The following is a 15,910-nucleotide window of genomic DNA, read 5'->3' on the forward strand; positions in this document are numbered from 1 at the left end:
AAGTGGTAATCCAAACCCTTCCGGGTCTTGGGTCACATTAGTGTATGCGCGTCAACGCGACCTGCTAGCTGCACAGCGCGAGTGCAAGACTGGTGGTATTTTGAGCAGAGGGAGACGAGAAGCCCCTTTAAATTTTTTTCGTTTTAAAGAGCAGTTAAGACTGTACAAGTGTGAACATGAGTGTTACATACTCTAGTACAGTAGATGGCGGTATGTACTTTAACGTTGCATGCAATCAACCTATAATTGAAAGACGAAGAAGAAAAAGCTACAAGCTATCTGATGAGTTAATAAGGCTTAGCGACTTTCTGGAGGAATGTTCCGCCTCAATCGGTGGAATCTAATTAACGATTGGTTTCTGTGGGATTACAAAGCGTGCGGGGCACATTTTGAATAGGTGCCCGAACAATTGCAAGAACTGTTTTGACATGTTGAAGTGAAATTAGCAATTTCACGGTGTCACAGTGGAGCCGCCCATTCATGTATGAATATAAAGAGTCGCCGTCCGGGCAGCAGCCAGCGGAGCCACCGAGAGGGAGTGCTGCCCAACCGAGAACCAGGGGAAGCGCTACGGGGTCTGGAGCAAGCACGATGGGTGGTGCGATGGGGCCGCTTCTGCACTGGCTGCACGATGTGGCAGCCGTGACCCTCCTGAAGGCCCGGAGGACTTTATTCCAAGCTGCTGTACTTTTCTGTGTTCTGGGTCTGCTGCTCTGGGTGTCCATTTTCCTGTATGGTAGTTTCTATTATTCCTACATGCCCACTGTGAGTTTCTCTGCTCCCGTGCACTTTTACTACAGCTCTGATTGCGATGCGTCCGAATCAGAACTTTGTTCATTCCCAACGGCCAACGTCTCTCTTCTGAAGAACGACAGAGACCAGGTAATGGCTTATGGCCAACCTTATCGGATATCTTTGGAGTTGGAGCTCCCGGAGTCTCCTGTGAATGAACAACTAGGCATGTTTATGGTCAAGATGTTGTGCTACACCAAAGGCGGGAAGATTGTGTCATCCGTGCGGCGGTCAACAATGCTGCATTACCGCTCCACCCTTTTGCAGACCCTCAGCACGTTTTTCTTTTCTCCTCTTCTATTGACTGGGATGGCTGAACAGAAGCAGCTCATAGAGGTAGAGCTCTTCTCTGCCTACAAGACCAACAGTTATCAGCCAACCGTTGGCACGGTTATCGAAATCCAGTCCAAACGTGTGCAGATCTACTCATCCCAACTTCGCATCCATGCGTATTTCACTGGTGTCCGTTACGTCCTATACAACTTCCCTTTGACATCAGCGGTGATTGGTGTGGCCACCAACTTCGCCTTCCTGGGCGTAATTGTGCTATTCAGCTACCTGCAATTCGTATGGGGTGGGCTCTGGCCCCCCAATCAGGTACGCATCAAAGTCATGATGGGGGACAGTACACGTATGCAACAAAGGAAAGAGGAGGTGAAGAAGCGCATGGAGAAAGAAAATTCCATGAAGGAGCTGGATTCCCCAATAATAATTGGATCTTTAAACGATGCGTGTGATGACCAGGCCGATGACACGGCGGCGGCGCAGTCATCAAAAGCATCCTTTGTGGGAGTCAACGCCACTGAACCCGATGTTCCCAATTCCGAAAAAGATGTGTCTCCTGACTCTGCACTGCCTGAGGAGATGGATCAGACAGAAACAAAACTCCGACAAAGATCTGGTGCATCAAAAAGCCTTTAGTCTAATCCTGAAATTCACAGTGCTTACATATAGTTTATGATACTCAAATATCATTGCATTAAAAGTAGTTGCAAATTTTAATGTCAAGCTAACATCCACCATTAGAGATTAAGTAGATCAGTGAGAGCATATACATATTTTTTTAATGAAATTGAAACTGCTTTACTCCTACAGTATCATTTGTCGTCTGTCTAAAGAAACAATCTCTTTAAATGTTACACAACTTTTTTTTTTTTTAAACGCACTTAAACACGCACTTAAAAAATGTGGAGCGTCTCCAAGACATGTTACTTTGTCCACAAAGCTTTTTACAAGAAAGCATTTGTTTTTTTGTTTTTTTAATGGTATACAGTATTTATTTTACTAGTTCATAGGCCTTCATGAATCACTATTCTCATATTGCAAGAGAGGTTTTGTCTGAGCGCAATGGTTCATCTAACCACTGCGGCACATTTTGGCGAGACTCCAGTTTACTGTATTACAAAACTTGGCTTCTTCTCATCACTGCTCCGATTTGTAATGTGCAGACACTATTTATTGTTGCACATGGTAAAATGTTTGTTTTAGTAGGATGTTTTAAGTTATATATGTTGCTGGCTGTTACGTATGTTTCTTGGTGTCTCTATAGCAACTGCATTCAGCATGAAGAGATGTTTTGAACCTCAATGTTTCATGGCTCATGGTTGGGATTGAAGGTATTAGGGTCATCCGCTCTGTATTTAAGATTGAATTTGAGTGAAGTATGCTCCCAAAGATATTGACAGCATTTCATCTATTCTGTTCTGATGAATGTCTGTGTGCAATCATTTCTTGTGCATTGCAAATGAATAAAAATGCAACACAAATAATACTACATCAATTTACTGTTTCAGTCTGTATGAATGTGCCACTTAAAGCAGTACACAGAATTTTACGATATATATATATATATATATATATATATATATATATATATATATATATATATATATATATATATATATATATATATATATATATATATATATATATGTCAAATTATTGCAATAGGAAATTAGATAAAAGATTGTTGTGTCAATTAAAACATGATTTGCCAGTTGGTATGGTGACATCATGGATGTTATATATAAAATGCATTTGGCCACATAAGAAAAATACATTTTAATGGTTCAGCACATTTTGTTTTGATTTTATTTTCCCTCAACTTAATATGTAACACATTAACATTTGAAGACTTGCAAGTCTCCCCAGATATGCTGCTTGCATTAAGGTATTGAATAATGCTACTTAAAGTAGGAAATTGTGTAGAATACTATACATAAGGAACTAAACAAAAATAATAATAATTTGAGAGATGGCCAAGTTGAAACACGTTAGATTGTGTAAAAAAAGAGAATACATGTTCAGAATACTTTATTCTGTTCTTTGTACTCCTATCCGAAGTGAAAGTTAGGTGTTTGAACAACATTTGATGATGTAATTGCGAACCATTTATAATAGAGTAGTACTGTACAGTATTGTGGTGATAATGAAGCCCATTAGCATGCTTCAGTCAAAGCTACACTCCCAATCTATCAAATGAATTATGCATTGCTCTGGATATGGAATACACTAATTGACTAAATTCCCTGTTCATCAGTTGAAATTTAACGTCCATGCATTTAGCCCCAGTGTAACAACATATTTATCAGTGCTCTGCAATCATAACTTAAAATGTGTGTGCAAATCCGTAGTACATAATTGACCCTATTGTTAATCGGATCTGTGCATGCTTTCTAGTGTAATGATCTATGTACATTATTTCCCCTCAATCACCTTTTTGGACACCAAATATAAATCTAACTTTTTTTTTTTTACCTAAATGCACGCCCTCAAAAATAAGTAAATACATCCAAATAATAATAAAACAAACCACTTGAAAAAAATACATTACACGGCCTTATCTAGAGCCTTTATTAGAAATTATACAATATGTTAAATCAAAATGTACTGTATATAAAAATATAAGCTATAAAATATGAATAAATGGTTACATTTTAAGTAAATACATCTTTAAATAATACCCCCAATATAGTTTCATTTTGAACTTAGGCTAACATTTTGAAAATGGTTACTCAAAAATTAAATGCAAATACACAACTGTTTTTCGGTGGAATACTATTTTTCCCTTATATTAAATTCTAACTTTACCTTTATTTGCTTTTTCACTGGTGACGAAGGTGAGGCCTTTGCTATTCTTTTTCGACTATTGAGTACTAGTTACCAAATATGCTTTGTTGGCCTATAATGAGGGAACTATCATGTTGATTCATGAATACTTTTCCTTTCTGACCAACATGTTACTGAACATGTTTGGTTTCCATATATGGCTCAAATATCAATGGTATGAAGGCACTGCACACCCTTGTGCTTCAAGTGATCCACTTGAGAGACGTTGTGCGCTTCCAGGCCTCGTCACAGCTGAATGTCACTTTGTTGCTTGACCTTAGATGCCGAGCTCCTCCTCCGGCTCCATCTCTGTGACCTTGGCTTTTGAACCCTCATCGTCCTGCTCATCATCGGAGCAATCCGCCCAACGCCCAACCCTTCTGACTCCCTCAGCCACCATTGGGGCATTAACACATGGATTATGGTCGTAGATGACCAGTTTTAGTCCCTGCAAATGTGAGAGAGCCGGGAAGCGGTGGATTTTGTTTCGATCCACATCAATGACAGCGAGGAAGTTCATTTCCAACAACACTGGTGGGAACTCCGTCAGCTCGTTCCCAGCCAGCCAGATACTTCTCAGCTCTTCCAGCCTGTTAAGTTCATAGGGTAAGCAGCGTATTTGGTTATAGCCAAGGTGCAGGGTCTTCAGATTGTTGAGCTCACAAACCACATCCGGGAAGACTGTGAAGCAATTCATCTCCAGCCACAGGGTGTTAAGTTCCTTGAGTTCCTGGAGTTCGTTGGGAAGGTAGAAGAGTTTGTTGTTACCCAAATAAAGGATGCTTAGCTGAGGCAGTCTGCAGACGGCGGCGGGGAGCTCTTCAAAACAGTTAAAGTCAAGAGCCAGGAGCTGAAGCTTCCTTAGCTGGCGTAATTCATCAGGCAAACTGCGGAGGTTGTTGTCGCTCAAATAGAGCTTCACCAGCTCATCAAACGCACAAGCAGCAACAGGTAACTGCCGCAACTGCCTGCTACTCAGGTCCAGAGTCCGATCCAGCGGCATCTCCTTCAGATCCCCCACGAGGAAGCGTTGACAGCGTTCGGAGGGAATGAAGGCGATGACACCTCGCATAGCGTTTCCCATTTTGCACACTTGCTGATCCTTTGCATGAATTTCTGGTACCGAATTTCCAGTCTTATGTATATATCATCTCAAGCCACTTAAGGTCCTCCAATGCAATTCCACAAATTATCTATGTAATATTTGGGGATTCTATAAAGCCACAATCAGATGGTTAGGATGTTACTTACACATTTCCATTTAATTGTAGAATACGCAGAAGATCAATATTCAGCGGTAATGGGCACTGATCACAGAAATTAAAATACATTACCTACTTTCCAGCATATCCAATTCATGACCATCTTTATTGCCAACAGTTAGCGATGTGTTTATCCGGTATAGGCAAAAAGATTCCCTAAGTGGATGTTCCCCAATGTGTAACCCAGTGCCTCTGAGCTTTGCCTTGACTTTCAAGGCAACCAACAGCTCTCTCTCCTCCCCATTTCTTCCCTGACATGACAGAGGTGGGACGAAGGGAAAGACAGGGAGGGGCACAGCATATCGTGGATATCCATGGGAAGTGTTTTCCGTCCATGATATCCTGTTTTGATAAGGCTGGACACAATGCATCTGGAGAAAAGATGGCGTGCCAAAGTCTTTGTTTTTTGAATCGTTTCCTCTGGCCAGAAAAAAAATTAACAATATACTCACGCAATTTTCATTGAATGCAGTTCAGACAGAAGCACACAAATATGATGACAAACTGCATATACTCATGTCACAATAGTTACATCATATAATGAATAGTACAGAGGAACTAATGTACAGTTATGCCGTATGTTACATTTCAAGCAACTATTGTTTTCTTTTGTTCCTTACTTATTCCTGAACTATTAAGATATAATGGAAATACAGATGTCGTCCACATTGAAACGTCCTGTATAACATTCTTCTGGGTCAATCAGAACCTCAATGTCATTGCCAGTTTTCAATTCAAGCTTTGAAATTCACACGCATTCACTTACTTTCTTTTAGAATTTCTTTCTCAAATCGTTTTTACAATTACAGAAGTGCCACAAGAACGTTGGTTGTCTTGTATACCATTTATGAGAGATGTTTTTTCCTTTTTTTTTAGCTGGTTCAAACTGAATGGAATGTCATGGTCCTTATCAGAAGAGGCACTGGTCTTTGTTCACTGGCAGATTTGTTTTTAGCACGTCCTTTTCCCTCTTCATCCACCTACACACTGATAGACTCAGACACTGTGACGGAAAACTAGCAAACGCTAAATATCCATTATTGGCTAAAATGCAATTGTTTTCGACTGGAAATGCCCAGGTATCGAGGTGCCACTATTGTCATTATTTCCAGTCAAAAGCAGAAAGTGATGAATGAGATGGAAATGCAACAGTTATGAGGAAACAATTTTGATAAATTGTGTTGTGGATAAATTTAAAGGTATCATTTTACTTGGTGCAGCATCTGCACAGTCTAATAAAAACCACTACGCACAATCCTGCTTTTGATATTAACATGACAACGATTATTATCATGCAGATTTAAAAAATAAATAAATAAAACCACACTTTATAATCAGCTTACTCAGTATTGGACAAATAAATAAATAATTGGACAAACAAAATTGTGTTATTTTACTATTTTCATGGCCAGTCAAGGCTTAGGGTTAAGTAACTCTCCATCTTTTCAGGTGGGCCATTGCCCACCAATGCAAATGCACTTTGAAAATTGTAACATTAACAATTCCCTCCGGAACCATTTAAAATGACAATGCTTGCCTTGGGAGTTACTGATAGTGTTGTGGTTTACTCACTTGTTTTCCATGCAGACACTACAGATTCAATTCCTACATGGCGATGATGAAGGTACAGTCAATCACCTTTTTTTTCTGTATGATTTTAATAATCTCAACACATTAGTGTATTTCAGGGACCTTGCTGATGTAATAAACTATGTTAGAGATTAAAACTGGGAACTCCCAAAGACATAGTATGTGTGGTTAAAAAATAATTGGACTCGGCAAAATCAAATGACTAATTATGGAAGACACCATCACATAATGTCCATTTGTGTCTGGCACAAGAAATGCATGGGGAAACGGAAAGAATGGACGGTGAAATAAAACAAAACAAAAATATTACACATCCATGCACTTCAGAAATACTCATATAGAACAATTTCGCATTGAATGAACCTAATGTATAAGATTCGCCAAACCTCAGAACTTTGAGGTGAGCATAATAACCACTTGTCCATCGTGCTGCCTTGAATCCTCATTTCGTAATCATATCCACACATTTGCTTTTGTAATGTGTGCAAAGACTTGTAATTGTAACACAAGTGAAACCTAAAAGGAAACAGAACTGAAAGCAAATGGAAGCGAGCCATTGTTTACAATGCAAACGCATCTAATGGTAAAAGTGGTGTGGCTGCAGTTTGAGATCATTCTTATTGTCAAGAGGAAACGCTTGCACGGAGGTGAGCATCATCCGGTGTGAACTGTGCACACTCGTCAGGTTTGTGTACGGAAGTGGTCTGCAGGTTGTAAGGTCAAAGGGTAAAGGCTATTCGTCTTTTCGGTTGAGAACACAGCCATCTTGGATTTAACGAAGTCAAGTGAAATTGATGCGGTGAGGCTATTTTTAAAATGTGGATCGCCGTTGTAATACGACGCGCAACTCAGCACGTTGAAATGAATGAGAAAAATTAGCCCCTGTGTTTTCCTGTTCCTTTTCATCGGATAACGTTTCATTTAGCTGTTAGCTTCTTCTGATTGTCGGTGTAGCTGCCTGGCAAACGGAGCGTAAATTAAGCCGAGAAAGGGGCATCTGTCCCAAGGTATATGATATCTACCCTGCTCTGGCTACCGCTAGGAAGGCGAGTCTGTCAGTTTTATTATTACGCGAAGAAGACGCACGGATAGTTAATGTTATTAGCTTAATGGTTGCTTCGCGCTACTGCATTAGCGAGCTAAGCTAACTCTACATACAAGCTCGGAGGCTGCAACTAGCTTACCTGTCTATACAAGCTAGTCGGCTCCTTCGGCTAACTAGCATGCTAGCATCGAAAGCAAGTTCTCTTATTGTTAGTGTGTGTGTATTATGGTTAATGTTAAAACTTGAGTTAACAGAAACGCGTGAACCCTCCTAGTGTGTATTGTTTCGTAGTATCGTTATCATATTTTAATCGGCGTAACGCGTGAGATGTGTCGTTAGCATCTGAACTGTTTACTTGATGGTAGCCTTTGGTTGAATATTCTCATGTGAAATATTAGGAGCAGTGCAAAACTGCCCTTTAACGTCCAGATAGGTAGATAAATAGGCTTTTTAGCTCATGTAAACATAAAAAGACATTGCACACTGTCACAAACCAATTTCGAACTAAAAAAATAAGGGGGGTTGGGGTTTTCCAACAACGACAGTTTGCGATGTTCATAAACAAATGTTCATAAACAGGTGTTATCGAAATAATGATCCCGAGAATGATTAGTAAAAGTAAATAATCAGGACATCACACTCCTGATTGACTTCACATTCTAATCATATTGCTCACATTAGCCATTAAAATTGCATAAGGTCTTGTCCGAGGATCTTTTCAAATGATTCTTGTCCAGTGACACTTTGCTTGGATACTTACATCATCGTTCCTCTCTCTGTAGGTGACAAAAGGCATGTTTGGTTCGAGAAAGAAATTTGCAGAGTTCGTTGAGGTAGTGGACAACGACTTTACTGATGAAAGCATGTACTACAACCAGCCGTCGATGTTCCCACATCGGTCGGACAAAGATGTGAGCTCCTTTTTGTCCTAATGTAGTTACATGTCTGTCAAGGATCTTGTGTCCTCATAGAAAATCTTCCCTCGCAGATGCTGTCGTCACCTTCACCATCTTCATCTTCGGGGCAGCTGTCACAGCTTGGTGCAAGCTTGTATGGTCCACAAAGTGAGTGTGGAACAGTGACGCACAAAGCTTTGTTTTTGAAAACGGTAAAATAAAAATACTGAGTGACTGTAGGACTCGAGCGAGTATTTAACAGAAACAGGATCATCAGAGTGGTATTAAGTGTTATTTTGTCAACATTTTGAACGCATTAACTTTTTTTTTGCTTTACCTAGCTGTATTTTCTTTTTATAATTGTTTTTCCTCTGCAGGTGCACTCGGCTTTTCGGTACGAGGCATGGGGAACAGTACACCTCAGTTAAACCGAAATTTAACACAAAGCACCCAGCTACAAAGTCACATCACCCCCACAACAGGCGTCCCCACTATGTCCCTCCATACTCCTCCATCACCGAGCAGGTGCTGGGCTCACGACACTTCAATTGCCCTGAAATTAAACGTTAACTCGAGGTGATTAGAGAACTAATAGACAATAATAAAGGTTTCCTCATTTCTTTTAAAAGGGGGTCTTTACCGATGAACACGAGGAACATGCTGAACCACTCTCAGGTCGGTCAAGGCCTTGGCATGAGCGGCAGGACCAATAGTATGAGCAGCTCAGGCCTCGGAAGCCCCAATCGCAGCTCTCCTAGTATCATTTGCATGCCCAAACAGCAACCAGCACGCCAGGCCTTTACTGTAAACAGGTTTGAAGATGCTATTTGGTGGACTCTTTGTCATGTACTTACCTATTATCCCTGACACAGTTTTTAAGTATGTCTAATTTGTCATTTGTGTTCTTTTTCTGCATCTTTGCAGCATGTCCGGATTTGGAATGAACCGCAACCAGGCTTTTGGAATGAACAACTCATTATCAAGCAATATCTTTAATGGCACAGGTCAGTATGATAAACCAATGTGTTATTTAGAATGTTTTTTTTCCCCTCTCCAACGCCAACACTACAAGGTGCATTTCATATCTTTTATTATGAAATAAAAGATATGAAGTCAAACTTATATTGTGTAAAGTTGCTACACACTGAGTTAAATGGTACATGTTTTTATGCATTAAACGTTTTGTAATTGAATATTATACAAGATTAAACTCCAAATACCTTTTAAATGTAGAAATGAGGCAGAGAGTATGGAATTTGTATTATATTGTATAAATTTCATTTGTGAAACTACTAAAATCAATAAACATATCAGTGGTATTATTCGAATTTAGTGAGATGCATCTGTATTTTGGGAGAATATTAACTAGCAAAATTATAAAATGTATGCCCTGGCTGTAATCCTGAATTAATGTTTCTACTTTATTTTTTGGTTTTCAACTCAACGGTGCTATGAGATAATCTGTTCATTGGCAGTATGTCAAATTGGTGTCGTAAGTTTTTTCCATCCCAGAATAAACAATTTTAAAAAGTAGCACTGTTGAGACTTTTTTTTTTTTTTTTCCTGTGGTGACGGTAGTAACATTTTGGTTTTTTAGTTTTTGGTGAGTGAATAACATTTTCTTCTTCTGCAGATGGGAGTGAAAACCTTGCGGGTCTGGACCTGTCAGACTTTCCTGCGTTAGCAGACAGGAGTCGGAGAGAAGGAACTGGCAACCCAACACCGGTGCTCAACCCGCTGGCTGGAAGAGCTCCCTATGGTACATCAGTAGCCTGCAGAAAATGTCTCTTTGAAACACTAACCAAGCACATTAACAACACAGATCTCAAATTATACTGGTTTTATGAGAGACCTTTTTGTCTAAAACTGTCTTATTGTTGTTTTGATGACTAACAAGTTGGCATGGTTACAAAACCATCAACGGAACAAACACAGGATTTCTCGATCCATAATGAGGATTTCCCTGCACTGCCCGGCCCAAATTACAAGGATCCATCGCTGACCAGCGATGACAACAAAACTGTGAGTGTACCTCACCAAGGTATATTTGCTAATCCTTTGTGTGTCGTGACATTTTTTTTCTGTTTGTGATTTGTTTAGAACTTGAACTCAACAAGCAAGAGTACATCCAACACAGATGGGCCCAAGTTCCCCGGGGACAAGACGGCTTCGGGGCAGAACAACAACCAGAAGAAAGGGATCCAGGTGTTGCCTGATGGTGAGTGCTCTCATTGTATTCCTGTATTCTTATGGAGAGATCAATTTAAGGTTAAAAAAAAAAAAAAAAACTCACGGGTTAGGAAAGTTAACTTGTTAAGATAATGAAGCATTGATGATGTGAAGTTTCTCTCATCCTGTAAATGCCAAAACAGTTCACCGGAAATCACATTGACAGAGCCATTCTTTGTCCCGTTGAGTGATTTGCCTGATCGTTGTTGTCATTGGAGTATTCGATAAAAGCCAATTAGAAATGTTTATTTGAGCCAGAAAAGGCCTCTAATTTTGAACTCGGCAATTAAAATGGAAGGACAAAGGAAATGTCGAGTTGCATATGCGGCGCGATGAAGATGGAGGCCGCTTTTTTTTTTTTTTTTATCAGATGCTAAAGACTGATCTGGAGTGCTGTCGTTGCCATGAACATGAACTTGCAGTGAATAAAATCAAATAAATTGGAATAGATTGCTTAGTTTTAAAGCCGCATAATTTGACCACAAACCATCGTTATTACAATGTACATTAGTGGTTTGATCAAGAAGTGTGTGCGTGCCTGTGCCCCAAATCAGCTGTCTAACCAGTACAATTTTTCACAGTACAGACAACCATCATATTCTGTGTCTTAAATTGTATGTGTGTCAGGTTCACCAAATAGACATTTATAATAATTAGGCAATAAAGAGAGAAAAGGCACTCAATTAATATTTTTCTCTAGAGAGAGAAGGAGTGTAGCCTTTATTTGGTCACGGCACATTCGTTCTCCCCCGATACGTCTAACACCCCCCATTTTATATGATACAGAGGCATCTGATTACATGTAAAGTTGGCACACAGCATACTTGTTTATATGGTACTATTAGCAAGAATCGCTTATCCATCTCCACATTCTCTGGTAGTGCGTGTGAGCCCAGAGGTCTTGACGTCATCTCCCAGGGGCTCTGCCGTTGAAGTCTCCTTATCAGCTGTTCGCACTCCGCCGTCAAGTTGTCCTCTTGTAGCTGCATCCAAGCTGAAAACACTCTCTTATGCTGCAAATATGTACTATCATGGCAAATGTATAATAACTACTAAAAATGATTCCTACAATGTGTTACCTCTAGGTGGTTGTAAAGCGCTATATAAATAAAACACATTTACATTGACATAATTTCTTGTTGAAATGTAATCCAAACACTTAATTGCCCTGCTGCTATTTTGCTCCTTCAAAAGCTGGACGCTTTTCTGCTTTGACCCAGTTCTAGCCAAACTTGTTTGAAAAGTGACATTTACAACCTTTTAAGCCTTTACTCAAACCCATATTATGGTGCGAAATGCACTAGTGCTATTCATTATGTATTAATCAGGCACACAATATATATTTTTACCTGCAAACAGTGGTGCCTAACCACAAACTGCGGTCAAGCCTTTAGAACATACCTGCGTCAAATGATTAGCTTATTAGCAAGCTCTGCGGGAGCTTGAAAATGAGCCTAATCATTTAAATCCGGTGTATTTGAGAGTGACGGTTTGAAAACATGCAGGATACCGATCCTCAGGGGCTGGAGTTTGACTTTTGGGTTGCAGATTGGCTTTGTAGCATGAAGAAAATAATCCTCATATGACCCATTTTATGCAGCCACATTTCTCTGATTAATTAATAAGTTAAGGCACACAAAGGTAATGCTCGTCTTTGTTTTTCTTATTATTAACGGAGCAGCAATATGCTTTGCATTGCGGCATTATAGCGTTTTCATAGTCTTAAAATCCCGTGCAAGATTGTACTCTCTTCGATAGCGATCCATACTTGCCTATCAACAACTCTACGTCACAGCTCTGCCCCCAGGAGTCAAGAATGAGCAATTAAAGTTGCAGCCACGGTATTTCTGACGGAAAGTCTCCATAGGCTCTTGTACGCTTGCTCATATGTAACCAACATATGATTTGTTTCAGTTTTCCTTGACGTGCCATATATATTTTGCCTACTGAGCTCTGAAGTTACGTTTTAAACCCTTGTCATGTCTTGCACCTGCAGGTCGGGTGACGAACATTCCCTCAGGCATGGTTACGGACCAATTTGGTATGATTGGCCTATTGACGTTCATCCGGGCGGCGGAAACGGATCCCGGGATGGTCCACCTGGCGCTCGGAAGTGATCTCACGACACTGGGTCTCAATTTAAATTCGCCAGAGTACGATTGCGACCGCCTCTGCCAGAAATACCCTTAACGTGGACAACGTCTCTGAAATACGGCTGATCCCCGTTTCCTCTTTTGATAGAAACCTCTACCCCAAGTTTGCGTCACCTTGGGCCTCAGCACCCTGTCGACCACAAGATATTGGTAAGACGTCATCAACCTGGATACCAACGGCTTCTCTTATAATACTTGTTTCACCTGTGCTATTTCTTTAGACTTCCATGTTCCATCGGAGTACTTAACCAATATCCACATAAGGGACAAGGTAAATGACATACTGTGGAACCTCAAAGATCGAAATATTTTCCTTTCATTTTCATCAATCTTACTCAGAGATAGTTCATCGATGATGAGGGGAAAACATCTTTTCAGTCAAACTGTTGCCTTCAGCATACTTGTCGCCAGTGCTTTAAGGACCGTTTCACCCATCTGGACTGTCACGCAATCGTTACGTGTCCTAGGCAGTTACGAACCAAAACATTGAGCATTGCGATGGCGACGCAACGTGTCATGATTAAATCAAAGGTTACCGTATCCGTTAGTGAATTGAGCAAAACAGGTGCCTATCACAGTAGATAATACAAACAATCAAATTTACAATTTGTGATGACTTTTCATCATTTGCTGATGTTGGCTTGATAGGCAGTCACGCTATACCTTCTTGCAGTGGGCGGCCAGAGGCATGTGTAATGTTTTCCAGTCACAATCTTTGCAAACAGCGTTTTGTGTTGACGTTACAAAAAAGCCGAAGAAGGAGCAAAACACATCAGGACGCTCACCATCCTGAAGTCCCCCACCCAGATTTGACGCATTCTTGCGCACTGACATTAATGAGGACTTAAGCAACAAATTTGATCAGGCATTGGATTCAAATCCCAACTTGTTCGACTTAAGAGGTTCCAATGTAAACGGCTGCAGATGTGGTCAAGTTGTACGTTTCGGTCCTGTGCTCATTTTTTTTGGGTGCCGCTTTACTGTCTCGCTTTCAGCTGGCTGCTATTAAACTGTCTCGATACGGCGAAGACTTGTTGTTCTACTTGTATTACATGAACGGCGGGGACTTGCTACAGCTTCTGGCAGCAGTAGAACTGTGAGTGACGACCAGTGAATTCTTCAACCTTTGTCTTGTGCCGACCGGGCTTTTGAATCCTCGTGTTTTTGTGACGTGTCTGCGTAGCTTTAACCGGGACTGGCGGTACCACAAAGAGGAGCGGCTTTGGATCACAAGAGCACCTGGTATGGAGCCCACGTTGAAGACCAATGCCTACGAGAGGGGAACCTACTACTTTTTCGATTGTCTTAACTGGAGAAAAGTGGCCAAGGTAAATACCCAGCAGCCCGCAATGGTCTACTTCACGTGCCTCTCAAGATAGCAACATTGCTTATTGTGAATGTCCAAAATTTGTAAGGAATTTCATCTGGAGTATGACAAGCTGGAAGAGCGGCCTCACGTGCCAACGACATTCAACTACAACCCAGCCCAGCAGGCCTTCTAAGGCCACCTGTCCACAAGGCTACAGCTGTTCCTGCACATAATGCTGTTGTCCAGGGAGGGCGCTGTGGGTCTCACAGCCTGGTTTTATATTCTTGGAGGATTTGTCTGACTGCAGGGGAGGCGTGTCTTGACATCAGAACTGCCCCCCCCCCCCCCCCCCCCCTTTTCCAAAATTTCATGCTGCCCGGAACACCAACACTTTTGTTTTTATTCTTTGCCGCCCCGTTTTTTTTTTTTTTTTTTTTTTTTTTTTCTGTCTTGTTTTGAGCAGGGTCCGTGTTATGTTTACGTCTGAGTCTGAAGCCTGAATTCTCCCAGGAAGGAGGACTTGCCCTCATTTGTGACACCAGAATAAGTGAGGGGGAAGGCCAAATTAAAGTCCTCAGACTCAAGTGAAAGGGTAAAAAATGCAATGTTTATTGTTGCACTATATTTAGTAATAAAAGAACACAACATTTGCTTGTGAATTTTATTATTCCAACACTCCCTGCATTTGTTTTGTCCTTCCCTTTTTACCTTGGTTCAGGTATTTGCAATTCCTCATGCTTTATTCCTTTTCTTCCACCACCTTTTCTGCTGATTTTGTGTTTCTCCTGATGTCTCTTGCCGAACTTCGCGCTTGCGGTGTGGACTACTTGGCGTCCACCGATATGGACAAAAATCCTCTTAGAGGCTAATCACCGGCAAAAAGTTGCTTTAGAGCAACCAAAACACTTTACTGTCTGTCTTTGTTACAATTTTCTAAGAATTGTGTACATTTTGTTTCTTTACATCACATGAATTAGTATATGTAATTTTGAATGTGTATATATGATTGCAATATATATGTGTATACATTATATATGACATCTATTTTGGAACAAATCTTGCCCTGCCTTGTACCTCGTTTTTGAGGCGCGCATGGGTGCAATATGTGGAAGGAACAGGATATTTGCTGAGCCCGGAAAACAGCATTTTGGGCATCAAAATTAGTTTGAATGTCACACTAGGAATTTTGTGATTCTCACATTAAGCAACAGACCCAAGATGATAAACAAAAATCTAGTTTTCAGTACAAAGCTAAAATAGAAACCTCTCAGTTGAAGCTGTTTGGACAGCAGAATTTCGTAGGAAAATTTGTGAAGAAAACTGCAGATCTGTCTTGTATTTCTTGAGGCAACAGCTCCATCTTTGTATTAAAGCAGACAAACGCTTTCCCGAAGCACATTGTCTCTTGTACTGTCTGTGGTTCTTAATGGCTTCGGTAATCATGGACCAAATTCCTGGAGAAAAAAATCACCCAATTCCCTGTACCAGCAATTTTTTTTTATTTTATTTTTTTTGCATTTCAAGAA

The 15,910-nt window shown here is 40.5% G+C and overlaps 3 protein-coding genes across 3 annotated transcripts; 2 read left to right on the forward strand and 1 right to left on the reverse strand.

Annotated features, from left to right (window-relative positions):
• The first annotated feature begins 82 nt into the window (after positions 1–82).
• Positions 83–2,572, forward strand: LOC148422060 (seipin-like). Its single transcript, XM_088417037.1, has one exon. The coding sequence runs from the start codon at positions 481–483 to the stop codon at positions 1,711–1,713; it is 1,233 nt and encodes a 410-aa protein (XP_088273163.1). The 5' UTR covers positions 83–480; the 3' UTR covers positions 1,714–2,572.
• A 297-nt stretch (positions 2,573–2,869) lies between these two features.
• On the reverse strand, positions 2,870–5,361 carry lrrc10 (leucine rich repeat containing 10). The gene is made up of 2 exons (XM_088417464.1): positions 5,235–5,361; positions 2,870–5,113 (listed from the first exon to the last, which is right to left on the reverse strand). The coding sequence occupies exon 2, from the start codon at positions 4,982–4,984 to the stop codon at positions 4,178–4,180; it is 807 nt and encodes a 268-aa protein (XP_088273590.1). The 5' UTR covers positions 4,985–5,113; positions 5,235–5,361; the 3' UTR covers positions 2,870–4,177.
• A 2,058-nt stretch (positions 5,362–7,419) lies between these two features.
• cnot2 (CCR4-NOT transcription complex, subunit 2) lies at positions 7,420–15,780 on the forward strand. The gene is made up of 15 exons (XM_088418101.1): positions 7,420–7,551; positions 8,580–8,708; positions 8,786–8,861; positions 9,071–9,218; positions 9,323–9,505; positions 9,618–9,697; positions 10,327–10,452; positions 10,591–10,715; positions 10,794–10,911; positions 12,919–13,075; positions 13,164–13,225; positions 13,297–13,346; positions 14,071–14,171; positions 14,259–14,403; positions 14,491–15,780. Exons 2-15 carry the CDS (start codon positions 8,592–8,594, stop codon positions 14,575–14,577), a joined length of 1,575 nt encoding a protein of 524 aa, XP_088274227.1. The 5' UTR covers positions 7,420–7,551; positions 8,580–8,591; the 3' UTR covers positions 14,578–15,780.
• The last annotated feature ends 130 nt before the right edge of the window (positions 15,781–15,910 follow it).

The sequence above is a fragment of the Hippichthys cyanospilos genome, chromosome 6 (assembly GCF_059441005.1).
Source record: "Hippichthys cyanospilos isolate Australia breed blue-spotted pipefish chromosome 6, RoL_Hcya_1.0, whole genome shotgun sequence".
Classification (NCBI taxonomy): Eukaryota; Metazoa; Chordata; class Actinopteri; order Syngnathiformes; family Syngnathidae; genus Hippichthys; species Hippichthys cyanospilos.

Coding starts and splice junctions, on each gene's coding strand:
- LOC148422060 (XM_088417037.1), top strand. CDS start 481: ATGTATGAATATAAAGAGTCGCCGTCCGGGCAGCAGCCAGCGGAGCCA.
- lrrc10 (XM_088417464.1), bottom strand. CDS start 4,984: ATGGGAAACGCTATGCGAGGTGTCATCGCCTTCATTCCCTCCGAACGC.
- cnot2 (XM_088418101.1), top strand. CDS start 8,592: ATGTTTGGTTCGAGAAAGAAATTTGCAGAGTTCGTTGAGGTAGTGGAC. Junction 13,076..13,163: donor CTCAATTTAAATTCGCCAGA/GTACGATTGCGA, acceptor CTCTTTTGATAG/AAACCTCTACCCCAAGTTTG. Junction 14,172..14,258: donor CTTCTGGCAGCAGTAGAACT/GTGAGTGACGAC, acceptor GTGTCTGCGTAG/CTTTAACCGGGACTGGCGGT.